This window comes from Silurus meridionalis, chromosome 25, assembly GCF_014805685.1.
Source record: "Silurus meridionalis isolate SWU-2019-XX chromosome 25, ASM1480568v1, whole genome shotgun sequence".
In the NCBI taxonomy this organism is placed as follows: Eukaryota; Metazoa; Chordata; class Actinopteri; order Siluriformes; family Siluridae; genus Silurus; species Silurus meridionalis.
In genome coordinates, this window is record NC_060908.1 from 2179658 (window position 1) to 2193839 (window position 14182).

Here is a 14182-nt window from a genome sequence, read left to right on the forward strand (position 1 = left end):
CGGCTTCCTCCTGCGACAGAGAGAAAGACAGCCGCTTACAAAGACTATTGAAGGACAAATAAGGAAGAAAGAAAGATAGAAAGACAGCAGAACCATGAGGACAAACAGAGGAAGCGGAAGAAAGTGATAAGTGTGAGGAGGACAATGAGGGGGCATCATGACCTAATGTTTATAAAGACGGTTATATGAGGAAAAGTTCAGTCTTTAGAAGCTGTAGGAGATGTGGGCGTGTCTTTAGAAGCTGTAGGAGAATTGGGCGTGTCTTTAGAAGCTGTAGGAGATGTGGGCGTGTCTTTAGAAGCTGTAGGAGATGTGGGCGTGTCTTTAGAAGCTGTAGGAGATGTGGGCGTGTCTTTAGAAGCTGTAGGAGATGTGGGCGTGTCTTTAGAAGCTGTAGGAGATGTGGGCGTGTTTTTAGAAGCTGTAGGAGATGTGGGCGTGTCTTTAGAAGCTGTAGGAGATGGGGGCGTGTCTTTAGAAGCTGTAGGAGATGTGGGCTTTTTTTTTGAAGCTGTAGGAGATGTGGGCGTGTCTTTAGAAGCTGTAAGAGATGTGGGCGTGTCTTTAGAAGCTGTAGGAGATGTGGGCGTGTCTTTAGAAGCTGTAGGAGATGTGGGCATGTTTTTTGAAGCTGTAGGAGATGTGGGCGTGTCTTTAGAAAACGTCATCTTCATAGTAAAACTTTCAGGTCGTTATATGAGGAATAAAAAATTACATAAAAGAGGGATGTGGTAGATTAAAGGGTAAGATGCTCAACTTAATCAGAATCCCAGTTTACCTTCAGCATCCTCATCTGTCTCCATGGAAACCATGGTGCATCTGAAGGGGCCATTATAGAAAAATGAATCGATTTCTTTTGACTAATCAGAATGCAGGATCCTGGGAGCAGTAATGAAAAGCTTCGGGTTGTAGTGTGCGCTCAGTGTCATGTGTTGGTGAATAAATAAACAAACAGAAGTTTCCTTTGAGACGTCGCCTGTGAAGCTTTAAAAAAAAAAAAAAAAATGACCCTGACAATGACAAAGGTCACAGTGACTTTAAAGCATACACAAGCATCAAAGATTGTTAAGTAAAGAACACACACACACACACACACACATATACACAAACACACACACAATGGACTAGATGTGGTGTGAGTTATCAGCCTGTCATTAGTTTGTCTAATTTTGTTAGTTTTTTGCTATTGTTTGTGATCAGTAGGGTTGAGGGTCAGAGCTCTATAACAGGTCACTCAAGTGACACTTAGCAGTTTAGTGATGCTGGGAATTAAAATTGTGACCTTCTGATCCTCAGACCAATGACTTAACTACTGAGCTACCATCTGCTCTCTATTTCATGTTAAGCGTAACTTCATGTAACTGGCTTTGTGCACAGGGGCATCATCATGCTGGAACATCCGATCCAAGTGTGTGCCTCAGTTGCAGTTCGGAAAAGAACCCAATACAGTCAGAAAAGTCAAGTGTCCCAATACTTTTGGTACTATATGTAGCTGTACCTGAGTTGCACCCCAGGCTCCTCACGCTTGTGGCTGAATGAATCTCCACAAATCTCCACAAAATCTAGAGGAACATCTTCCCAGAACAGTGAAGCTTATTATAACAGGAAATTAGGACTAAATGCAAAAAAAAAGAAAAAGCGTTGAAGCCTTGGCGAACTCTGCACACGTAGCGATTGCATATTTATCATCTCTATAGGCCATTTCCTCTGCGCTGGCCGTATATCTGGCAGCGCCTTCATGTTCCTGCTCGAAGTTTTATGTCGCATTGATTTCACACTGTGATTGCATCCGCATCAAGCGCGTTTCTAGCTGCCGATAAACAGAGAGAGACAGCTCTGTGCAGCCAGGAGCATCCGTAAGCACTTTCAAACCCACAACCAAACGCCAGGAGAGAACATGAAGGACCATTCTGACTTTTGCTAATTATCATCTTAACTCAGAGTTGCAGTGTTTGTTATATTGCATTGTTCATCCTGTAGGATTGGTCTGTGCTAATTAAGATAGCTCAGTGTTCAAGATGTTGGACGTCTAAACAGAAGGACATGAGTTTAAATCCCGCCGATATTAAGCTGGGCCCTTAAACAAGGCCCCTCAACTCTTAACTGCATTTGCCAAACACCATAAATGTTAATATATCACAACATCGCAAAGCCGCCTTGTGTTACAGGACGCTGGGGTTGCGATCGCTTTGCTTCTGATTTATTTTTATTTTATTGATATATAAAAGCAGAATTAAAAAAATAAATAAATACAAGTAATAAAAAAAATAGCAACAATAATAGTGACGATTTCTAAATAAAATGCATAATATATAAAATAATAAGAAGAAGAATATGTGAAGCAAGAAAAATAATTGCATGCAGCATCATTAAATCAATAATATAATATGATAATAATAGTAATAATAATAAATAAATAAATAAATAAATAAAATAATGTGTAGCATAAAGAAGAATTGCATGCAATAAATGATTAAATAAATAATAATATAATATTAATAGTAATATTTATTATTATTATTATTATCATTATTATTATTATTATTATTATTATTATTATTATTATTATAGCGATTATTATAGCAATTAATTATGCATTTATTTTTAACTATTTCATTTTAATTTTTTCACCTTGATTTTTTTGGGGTCCAGAACATCTAAATTTTATTTTTTATTTTTATGTAACTACTACATCACATCCCCTACTCAACAGAAGAACCTTTATGGTTACTGTACACTTTCATTTCTCTGTAGATCATTTACACCCATTCATGAATATGCAAATGATCTACCGCCGCACACTCGCTACACATTACAGCGTTACGGCTGTGATATATTCTGTAGACATGGTGTTATTTCACTGCACACCAGCAGCAGAAAATCAAACGTAATGGTCCAAACACAGTGTGATGTATGTGAAGCTCTGGAGTTTTTTTTTCTTTTGCATCTCTTGGTAGATCGTTATCAGATATTCATATATTTAAATATTCATTCCTCCCTTGGTTGTGTTTTCTTTCATTTTCTGGTTGTGACTTTTGGGAGTTAAATGGTTAGGATGGGCGTGGAATTTATTATAGAGAGATCTGCCTCAGAATACACAGTTGTGTGTGTGTGTGTGTGTGTGTGTGTGTGTGTGTGTGTGTGTGTGTGTGTGTGTGTGAGACCTGCCAGGATAGTGTACCTACTGTAGGATAACGTTCTAAAGAAACAGTTAACGTGAACATCTGCACTGTTAGTAGTACAGATCAGAACAGAGGCAATACAAAACCCACGTACACACACACACACACACACACACACACACACACACACACACACACACACACACACACACACAGCTCTCTTGCTTTTGGTTTAACAATTTTCTATTATAACTGAAATGAATGTAATCTACAGCACTACTTTATCTCTCTGTGTGATTTTTAATAAGCTGTATATAAAAGTATATGATCAGGCTGTTATTATTTGTCCTCCTGGAACAGGTTTGGGTTTTAGCAGACGCCCTTAACCAGAGGGACTTACATTTATTACTACTTTTACATTTACATTTATGGCATCTGGCAGACGCTCTTATCCAGAGAGACTTACAACTGAGCAGGGGATGTTTAGGGGCCTTGCTCAAGGGCCCAACAGTGGCAACCTTGTGGTGGTGGGATTTGAACCTTCCGATCCAATTTCCAATGCCGTAACCATTTAGCTCCCACCTCCCCTTTTCTTATCCATATGTGGATACAGTAGCATTATTCTCATTCATTCAACTGAGCATCTTTATGTTTAAGGGCCTTACACAGGGGCCCAGGAGAGGCAGCTTGGTTTGGCTGGGATTTAAACTTATAACCTTCCTATCGAAAGTCTTGTGCCTTAATGATGTAATGCTACTGTATCCAGATATGGATAAGAAAAGGCAGGTGCTGTCCCAATACCTTTGGCATCTTTCATGAAAAACAAACTGAAGCACATCAATCAGAACCTTTCCTGCTTTATCGGATTTGTAAGTTAAGGTGGCAAAATAATGTTTGTACAATTTAAAAATGTAAAAAAAATCCCTCATAACTGTTTATTAAGCCGTAAAAAAAAAATCCCCTGCATCAGTAGGAGGGCTGCATTAAAAAAACACTCCAATCTGTATGGTTCAGATCAGAAGCCTCCAACAGGAGTCTGGTCCCATCAGCAAGGTCAAACACCTTCCGTCCAATTCGTTCGAATAATTTCCAATCCAATATAAAAAATAAAGCAATTTCTTCCTGCCCTGAAGTCCTACACTGTCCTGACATCCCGAACTCCATCACCTTCTACAGGAAATCTCTCATGCTGCACCTGCACAGAGATCCGAATCCAAACCCATCTCCCGTATCTTGTACTTATTCCGGTGGGTGAGGCTTTAATTAGGACGGAGTCTGGCAGTTAATTGCTGTGGCGTCTGATTCAAAAGCTGGAGGTGATTAGTGCGGTTCATGTATCAGAGCGCTGGGGTGGAATGTTCCTGGGGTCGCCCTGGTCGCCTTCAATGCTCCTCTACACCCTTTTGTCCTCGGAAAATCTGACAATTACATGTTCATTTTTTTTCCACACAAACACTGATCCAGAGAAGGAGATTAGTTTAAATTGAGTCATCAAGTTTATGAAGTTTTTTATGGAGGCACCTCGTTCATTTTTATGTCTCTAATAACGGAAAAAAATGTACAGTTAATGTCTTTAATCTTTCAGATGTTTGATGGTTCTCATGCGAAAATCTAATGACACGTTCCCTCAGGAGGCAAAGGACCAAAGAGGAGTGCAGGAACATTTACTATTTAGTGGTGTGGGTTTATTAGACAGTAGTGATGGAACAGGATCTTACAACACACTTCTCTGATCTTCTCTTCAGCCACTAATCGTAACCTCGGGGTAACCATGGACAATTAACTGTCCTTTTCTCTCATGTTGCTAATGTGACACGTTCTTATCAGTTTCTTCTCTACACCATCAGTAGGATTCGGCCATTTTTATCCACACAGGCTCAGGTTTTTGTTCAGACTTTTGTTATTTTGAAACTCAGCAATTCAAATGGCCACCATGAAGCTCTGTGGGATGTATTCAACCTGCCTAAGTTCTCCCACACCACCCCACTGCTCCGCTCTCCCCCACTGGCTTCCGGTAGCTGCACTCACGCATCATATTCACACTGAGACTTGCCTTCAAATCCAAAAATGGACCCTCTCATCACTCCTCGCACCGCCTCAGATCTACACCTTCTAGCACTGCTTGCCTGCTCCCAACATCACCAGGGTAAGAGGTGGGTATACATCAACACTCGTCTTTGTTCTGGCACAGAGGTGGTGGTGGAATGAACTTCTCTTAGATGTCTGAACAGCTGAGTCACTGGCTGAGTCATTCTGAGTCTTCAAACGATGGGTGAAGACCTACGTCTTCCTGAAACACTTAAAAAACACTTAAACTAGCATGTATTTTTTCTTTGTTTCAACCCTAAAGAAAACCTGAAGAAGAAAGTCCATCTATTCAAAGTTTAAAGGAATCTGGAGAGATTCTGTATGGAGAAAAAAAGGTCTCGGATTCATTGCCATGTGTTCACCAACCTCATCGTGTATCATTGGTACAGACTTAGAGCTGTTATCTTGGCAAAAACTTTCCGAAGCATTGACTAAAAGGGTTCTAATCATTGTGAAACACATAGATTGTGATCACACTGTATAGAGTAGAATATTTTTCTAAAGATTTTGGAGTCTTTTTTTAACAGAAGATCGAAAGGTTAAAGGATGAAGAAATTTTTTATCATCGCTTACTTTGTGCATATTTAGGAAGGATGCCAGTATTAGTGTAGGGCACTTTATCAAAACTACAATCGGACCTGTTCTAAAACCAAGGAAGTTGTTTACAAAAACGAACAAAACAACAACAAAAAATTGAGGCGAAGTTAAAAAGAAAACTTAAAGAAACAGGTTTAAATTATATTCCATCACAATACAGTGTTTAGTTATAGTTCTAAATCCATACTACATATAGTGATAAAGCGAAAGCTGAAGGATCTCCAGGATGATGCGTTTGGTTCTATACGTATCACTTGTGCACTAAATCTTATTCAGATTTTTTTTTTCTGTACACATGAAGCTTAGTATGTAAAGTGTAGGATTTAAGAAACTAGCACAAAGGTCTTGTGTGTGAAAAGCTTTAAAAGAAATAAAAAAATGCTGATCATTGTGGTGTATTACTTCTGCTGTAAGATGTTAAGCTGCTGCGTTTGCTCCCAAAGCGATTCGCTTGCGATGGGACGGCACAGGCGCCGAGAAGGTTTATTACTTTATTGCAGATATGTTCATGTCATTGAATTATTCACACAAAGCCAGCAGAGAGCGTCGAACCGGAAAAACCTGCAGGCTCAGGCGCTCATTAATGCAGATACAGAAGGGACGACCGCAGATCTTTAGGAGAAAGGAAAGACATGATCAAAACTTAAATGATCAACTGCAGTGGAGGTTCTAGTCAACTCATCTGAACTGCTGATTCGTATTTAGATACAGTAGTAGATAAATGATGGGCTCTGAAAATCTCCCAGACCAGTGGTTCCCAGCCTTTTTTTTCAGGAGGCAAAAGAACGATGTGACGTAACTGATTGGTCACAGTTTTTCTCAAACGAGAAATGTTCTGTAAAGTTAGATTTCATCTAGATAGACGTCGTTTTTGGAAGTAAAAACGGAAACAATGAAGCTTAATAAGTTAAAAACTTGAATAAATTCAACTGTATAAAATGCTAAAACAATGGAAATGAAAGGCGTGTAACCATAGCAACACCTCTGTACACTTATACTTCTTCTTTTTCCTGTTCTTATAACATATGCAGTTTATGTGCATATCTGATCTGTACTTTATTCCACACCCAGAACTTGCAGCATTCTCATCAATATCCCCTCATACACACTGCAAACACTTTCTCAGACCTGGTTCTCATCTGAGTGCTGGAGAACTTATGGCACAGGAGGAAGTATCATTTACCCAGTGCTGGAAATGCGGAGTAACGTTACAGCTTGTGAGCTCTCGCTATCGATCAAGTGTCTACTGCACGCCATCATCCAATCAATGCAGGGATTAACAGAACAAATGGAAAATGGCAAAACAATTACAGGACGTTCCTGAAGGGCGGCTAGGCTTTGTGATTGACAATGGGGGCGTGGCTTTGGGAGTCGAAAACAAGCTCAGTGAAGTTCAGTACGAGTGTAAATATCTTTTGTTGCAGCAATTGACCAAGGAAGGTTACTGAGAAAGAAAAGTCACCAGAACAACAAACGAACAAAATGCTATATCATTTGTTTAGAAGCTAGCTAGCTAGCTAGGGCATCGATTAGCTGTTTGCATGGGTGATCTTTGCATACAGACACAGTGAAAATACCTTTTTGATTGATAATATTCTTAATTGGCCAATTAACTTCCAAACAACCCTTTAACCTGTTAGCCTTCGCCACTTTTGGGACTCACAGCTGAAAATACCCTACCTAACTTTAAATGTTAACAGTTCCTGATAAAATTGGGCTACATACACATTTTTAATATCTTTGAAAAGAAGACTCTTTAAGTTTTACTGTCCGTTATTCAAAGTAAAAAAAATATATATAAGAATTATTGATGATGAAGTACCTTAAATATAATTTTTTTTCTTAATATATAAATACATGAAATCAGTCCTGGAGCAAGAATGTTTTTTTCTGAACTGTGAAGTTTTTCGAGGGTTAATTGGAATATTACTGACTCTTAACATCCAAAAATAATGGTTTTGCCAGGAAAGCTTTCCAACAGTTTTTATTTCCAACCTCCTTAAGGGATCCTTGAAAAACATGTACCGTTCCATTTAGGTTTTTTTAGTTCCACCCATAAGGTTCTCATAAGACTTTTAAGGGCTCCTTGAAAAACACGTAATTGAAATATCGAACAACTTACTAGGAAAAAACTAACAGGTACCACAAACCAAGACAGTTCATTTATCTATTTTTGAGGGTTTTGAAGTTTATTTATTGTATTTTTACCTTTACAAAATTTTCCATATCCATAACCCCCCCAAGCCCCACCTTCTGTTTTGTTAAAGGGGATTACATAAGCTTTATTCACGAATAAATTCAAAGGGTCATTATAAGATTTTTTTCTAGAGCGTATCAAGAACTAAGACATCCTCAGCTAATAAAATAAAAAAGGTTATTCAAGTGTATTCTGTAAATAATCCTGGGTCATTTGCTTCCAAAGATCCTCTCATCAGCATTCCGTATTTGTGCTTCGATAATGTGTGAATCATCTCGACAGCCTGGTGGTTTGGAACAGCTAAACGATTTGGCAAGAATGTCATGTGTGTGTGTGTGTGTGTGTGTGTGTGTGTGTGTGTGTGTGTGTGTTTGTGAGAATCTCTGGGTTCAACTGGACTGTAGAGTGTTATTAAAATCTCTTTGAATTCGATTCGACTTTTAATGAACGAAACAGTGCTAAAATAGCAAGAATGATTGCGTCTTGAATGCTGATGTTGGTAGGACATACTGTATTTATGATACCAGTTGATGCAAAAGAATTGGGACACTTGACTTTTCCAGCCGTATGTGGTTCTTTCCGTGAGCACAAAAGACCCAAAAATTGGACAAAAGTATACAAAAGTGTATAGGACGTCTTTGGATGTGTTAGCATATAATGTTTCCTTCTTTTTTGGGGGGCGGGACTAGGAGACCCAAACTATCTATCTATCTATCTATCTATCTATCTATCTATCTATCTATCTATCTATCTATCTATCTATCTATCTATCTATCTATCTATCTATCTATCTATCTATCTATCTATCTATCTGTCTGTCTGTCTGTCTGTCTGTCTGTCTGTCTGTCTGTCTGTCTGTCTGTCTGTCTGTTAATTCACCTATCTGTCTGTCTGTCTGCCTGTCCATCTATCTATCTATCTATCTATCTATCTATCTATCTATCTATCTATCTATCTATCTATCTATCTATCTATCTATCTATCTACTCAAACATCTCAACAAACACACTTCAAAATCAAGTGAAACATCTTCCCAGAAGAGAAAATTGGGTCTATTAGATCACCCATGCTAACAGCTAATTAGTTCACTGCAGCTAGCAACAAGCTGAAGCTGCAGCAGAGTTTGATCAATTCTCAAGCATACAGATTTCCCTTCATATAACAACATATGGCAAAAGTCAGTAGTGTAATCGTCGCTCTGGACAAGGGCGTCTGCTAAATGCCGCAAATTCAAATATGTTAATGTGTATTTATGTATTTACTTTTTCAGCAATTTGGCTTTCAAGTCATTGGCGTCTTTTATTCATACAACTCAAACATTGGGTTTACAGCTATAATGTGGCTATTTTTATCATATAGGTTCAGAGGAGCTTATTGAACATGATAATCAAAATTTGTAATGCGAGGACTGAAACATGAGGGACGAAACGAAAAAACAATTAAGGAAAAAAACGCTTAGCAGACAGAAAGTAGAATAAGACGTAGCAAGCAGGAATAGAAACACTAGAAAGACATTAAACAGGGAAACACGTTAGGATAACAAGTCAATGACAGAATGGAGACAGAGACAGGATTAGCAAATGATGTAAATAAAGCAATACAAAACAATATTGCAGACCCTCACACCTTTATTGTGCGTTCTGCGCAGCTCATTCGCAAAATTAATAGTAAAATTAATAGGAAATGAATTCTAACCAGACTTGTATACAATTTATGCTTTCTGTGTGTAATTGTGTGGTTTTGCATTTGTTTTATGCAATTTCCATTTCAGCATTTCATATTCATGTGTTGACACCAATTGCATTGTATTAGCACCTGAGCGTGAAAATATGCTCACGTTCCGTCGCTGCATGAACATAATGGCTCATAACTCATTCTCATCGTTGACTTCGCTCTTCTGAGAGAAATCAGATGATGAATGTGTAATTGTCCATGAAGGCTGCGGACCGCTGAGTGCTTTGCACGTCATTTTGTTTGCCGCTGTTTTATTTACTATCAGGACACTTGGGTATAATACCAGAGAGAAGCTTCAGGGAGAAGCAGCTGGAATGTGAATACCTGAAGAACCTGACAGAGATTAAACACATTGAGACACAAAGGACTGGCTGGACGTGAGGTCAAGTGCTCTCTTGGTGGTGGGGGGGTGTTTACACTCTGGATCGATTCGCTCTCCCAGACTTCCTTAAAATAAATAAATAAATAAATAAATAAATAAATAAATAAATAAAATTGCAGCCTCAGGTAAGACTCCTGCCATATGTTGTTATATGAAGGAAAATCTGTATGCTTGAGAATTGATCAAACTCTGCTGCATCTTTAGCTTGTTGCTAGCTGCAGTGAACTAATTAGCTGTTAGCATGGGCGATCTTTGCGTAACTATTTGTTTAAAACATGACACATGACCTTCTAATTAGTATTATTCTTAATGATCCAATTAACCCCTAAAAAAAGCTTTTCAGGATTGATTGGATAATTCCTGACTTTTAGCAACCAATAAAGTGGTTGTATTTGGAAAAGCTTTCCAACATTAATTTTTATTTTTTTCACAAGGATTTCTTGTTAAACAGCTTACTAAGAAGTTTGTAGCATGGGCCAGATCAGTTTTATACCCTCTTTTAAAAAAAGATAAAAATCTGCTGCAGGTTCTACAGTAAATCTGTGATTCGATTCAGTGTTTCCTCCGATTCAGTCCATTCATTAATCTGGTGTCAGTTTTCCATTTGCTTCACGTTTGGGCTGCTTCAACATGATTCCTTTACAGACTGACCTGCTTGTCATGTGATGAAAGTGAATCAAATGCAAATGCAGGTTAAGAGAAATATTTCACAAACCCCAAGGGCAGAAAAAAAATCCAAAACGTGGTCAAAAACAGAGTTCAGCCGATTTATAAAACAGAGACGATGAGATCAAAATGTGGGACAAAAACAATCCGGCAACAAAGTATCACGGCTCAGCAATAGTCAAAGACGTAGAGTCACAGTTCATGTATTATTTTGTGTTGTTTTCTTGAAAAAAGGTTGTTTTTATATAGTGTGTGAGTGTGTGTTTGTGTGTGTGTTCTGAGAATTGGAATCCAGGGCAGCCATGTTTAAAGGGAATCTGAGTTCATTGAGGGGAATTTGAGTTCAATTCAGGCAGACTTGACTAATATAACTAATTCCCTATAATCTCAGCAGGCATCACAATTTGGTGCAGTCAATATTCACAATTCATCCCAAAGGTGTTCAATTGGGTTGAGGGTTGAAGCTCTATAGCTGAAAATCTTCCACATCTTCCAAACCCATGTGAAGCATATTTTCATGGAGCTGGCTTTGTGATGTTTTGCTCCCTCTAGTTCAAGTGAAGGGAATATTTATTGCTACAGCATCCAAAAACATCCTTTACAAGTAAACCTCCAAATTTTGTGCTAACGCTTTGAGGAAGAACCACAAACCGCTGAAAAAATCAGGCATCCCAATACTTTTGTCCATATAGCATAGTACTAAAACTGTAGTTAGCAATTAAACACCTCAAAAGCCATGTAATGAACGTGGTGTTTTTTTTTTTACAAAAATGATCACTCGAGTCGTAGATGTGTTGAAGCGTTAAGTCTTCAGGCAGCACGTCTGAGAAAGTTAGGCGATGTTCCGTCGCTACAGCGAGACGTGCTGCCTCGTTAATTAGCCTTCATAAAAGTTTGGAGAGGAAAGTAGTGACACCGCGTGAGCGCTTTAAGAGGTGTTGGAGAAACACAAGATCCCAGAGGTGTCATCGTATCACCGGAGCCAGAATGTTTATGCCGAAGTTTTTAATCACCGATGGTTCTGGTGGCATTTCATAACTAGCACCTGCTGAAACTCCTGCAGGGATCCGTGCAAGACGGAATTGAGTTTTATGTAAATGGATAAACTTTGGGATGGAATCATTCACTGGCTATCCGGATACATCATTTTTCTTTGGCAGTCTATGAGTGGATAATATGGCTAGTCGGACATATGGCCAGGATATAAACTAGCACTTGATCCGGCACACCCTTTTATTTTGTTTGATATTGTAGTGTAGGCTTGGGATGAAAGCTTTGAAGTTTTTAGTAAATAAATATTCGGAGGATATGAATGTAGTGAAGGAAAGCTAATAAAGTGCGTGTGTACTTTTACTGCACATAAACATCATTTCTAGTTCATTTATAATAGTATTATTTTGTTTAAAATGAATTGCTCTATTTAAAAATTGTCCTCAGACGCCCTGTTGCGCAACAGAAAAAACATTTCCAAGGGAATATTCTTATAAACGGCGCTCCAGTTAATAGATTTTTCTGACGTCCGAATACCGCTGTGTAAAATTTCACTATTAAATCCTCACTACATGCATAACACAAACCCCACGTTCCAAAAGCGGTCGGTCTTGGGAGGCACTACAATACAAACCTCAGCTGCAAAAGTTTTGGCACCATTTCCTTACGATGAACAAAATAAGTATATATAAAGAATAGATGTACTCAGGTGATATTTTATTCTTGTTTTATATACAGACACAGACAAACTGGAAAATAAACAAAGTCACGAGAATTGTGGGGGAGGGGGGGTTCTTTCTCTTTCTGTTTATGTGCCATTTTCATCCTTCTGTTCCAGCATTTTCAGTCTTTTTCAAACCTTCTTTCTTTATTTCTATGGCCCTGATTTTGCAGCACAATACACATCTGGCCCTTTTGTGTTGAAAGCTTTTTGGTTTTCATCCATTATGGTGGATGACAAACCAATTTAATGGTGTCTAGACAATCATATTCTGGAGATTGCAAGCGTTTTTTCCTTCCAAGGCTTTAATTTGGGAAAACATTGCATATGTACTTTATATGTGACAGTGAAATGTTCTTTTATTTAAATATGTATATATATATATATATATATATATATATATATATATATATATATATATATATATATTAGGGCTGATTGAAATATTCAATCGCAATCAATCGCATGATTGTCACGAGGTAACTTGTGATTAATCGCAACTTTATCGCACATTTTCTTCTGTTCTGTCCCTTAATGTCCCTTAAATTAATACTTTAAATGTATTTAGCATGGGCATGGACAAATATTGATGCTTTATGCAAATGAATGTTTATTATTAGTGAAACCAAACTCACCACAGAGCAAAATATGGACAAAACACAAAATATTCTTGTAAATGTTTTAAAGTATTTATGGTGTTTTAAATTATGTAAATCTTCAAAACACCAAACAGAACATTTGCTATGTTTCCACACGGACGGTTAATGAGGTGATACCAGAGAAAAAAGTTGGAATTTATTTATTTAAAAGTTGACATTTTAAGCTTTACTAAACATATATTTATTGTGTATGTGACTCAAGTATTCACTGAGATTCGGGTTGTTTTAGTCATGTCTGTGAAATTTTTTTTTCAAATAAGGTGCCAGTTATTATAAGCTGAAGGTCAGTAGTCCATCAGTTGTTTCATGTCTTCTGAAAGCATCCTAATAACACTGCTCTAACTCAATCCTTCGTTTCAACTCTTTACTCTTATCCTGCTCACCCATGGTCACTTCCTTCTGTCTTTCTGATTCCTGCACAGTGTCCTGAAGGCTTGCGGCCTATGAAGGACGGATCAGGTTGCTATGACTACTCTGTGGGTACAGACTGTACGGACGGCTTTAATGGTGGCTGTGAGCAACTTTGTCTTCAGCAGCTCGTGCCCCTGCCAGACGATCCCACCTCCAACAACGTGCTCATGTTCTGCGGGTGAGAGCAACCAGATACCAGGGGTGCACAAACTTTTGGTTTAGAATTCTAAATCTTCACCTGGCAGCATAAATAAAGCCACATACAGATGAGCACACATTCACACACTCAATAAACCTTAAAATAATTAATCCAAAAGTAGGGATGCATCACTATGAAGATGCAAATATGTCTGTCTGTCTGTCTGTCTGTCTGTCTGTCCATCCGTCTGGGCTGTCTGTCTGTCCATCCGTCTGGGCTGTCTGTCTGTCTGTCTGTCCGTCTGGTCTGTCTGTCTGTCCATCTGTCTGGGCTGTCTGTCTGTCTGTCTGTCCATCTGGTCTGTCTGTCTGTCTGTCTGTCTGTCTGTCTGTCTGTCTGTCTAACTTATGTGCACAAAGCCATGATGAGAACCCATAGACTGTATCAGTCTATTTATTCATAAGTATATTTATTCT

General features: G+C 38.3%; 1 protein-coding gene across 2 annotated transcripts in view; it reads left to right on the top strand.

The window, feature by feature from the left end:
- The window catches only part of LOC124379039 (astrotactin-2-like), a 362618-nt gene that overhangs the window by 249738 nt on the left and 98698 nt on the right, over nucleotides 1-14182 (top strand). For both annotated transcript variants that reach the window (XM_046839046.1, XM_046839047.1), the window contains exon 12: nucleotides 13579-13745. In XM_046839046.1, the coding sequence (XP_046695002.1) occupies nucleotides 13579-13745 (167 nt within the window). The remainder of the gene's footprint in view (nucleotides 1-13578; nucleotides 13746-14182) is intronic.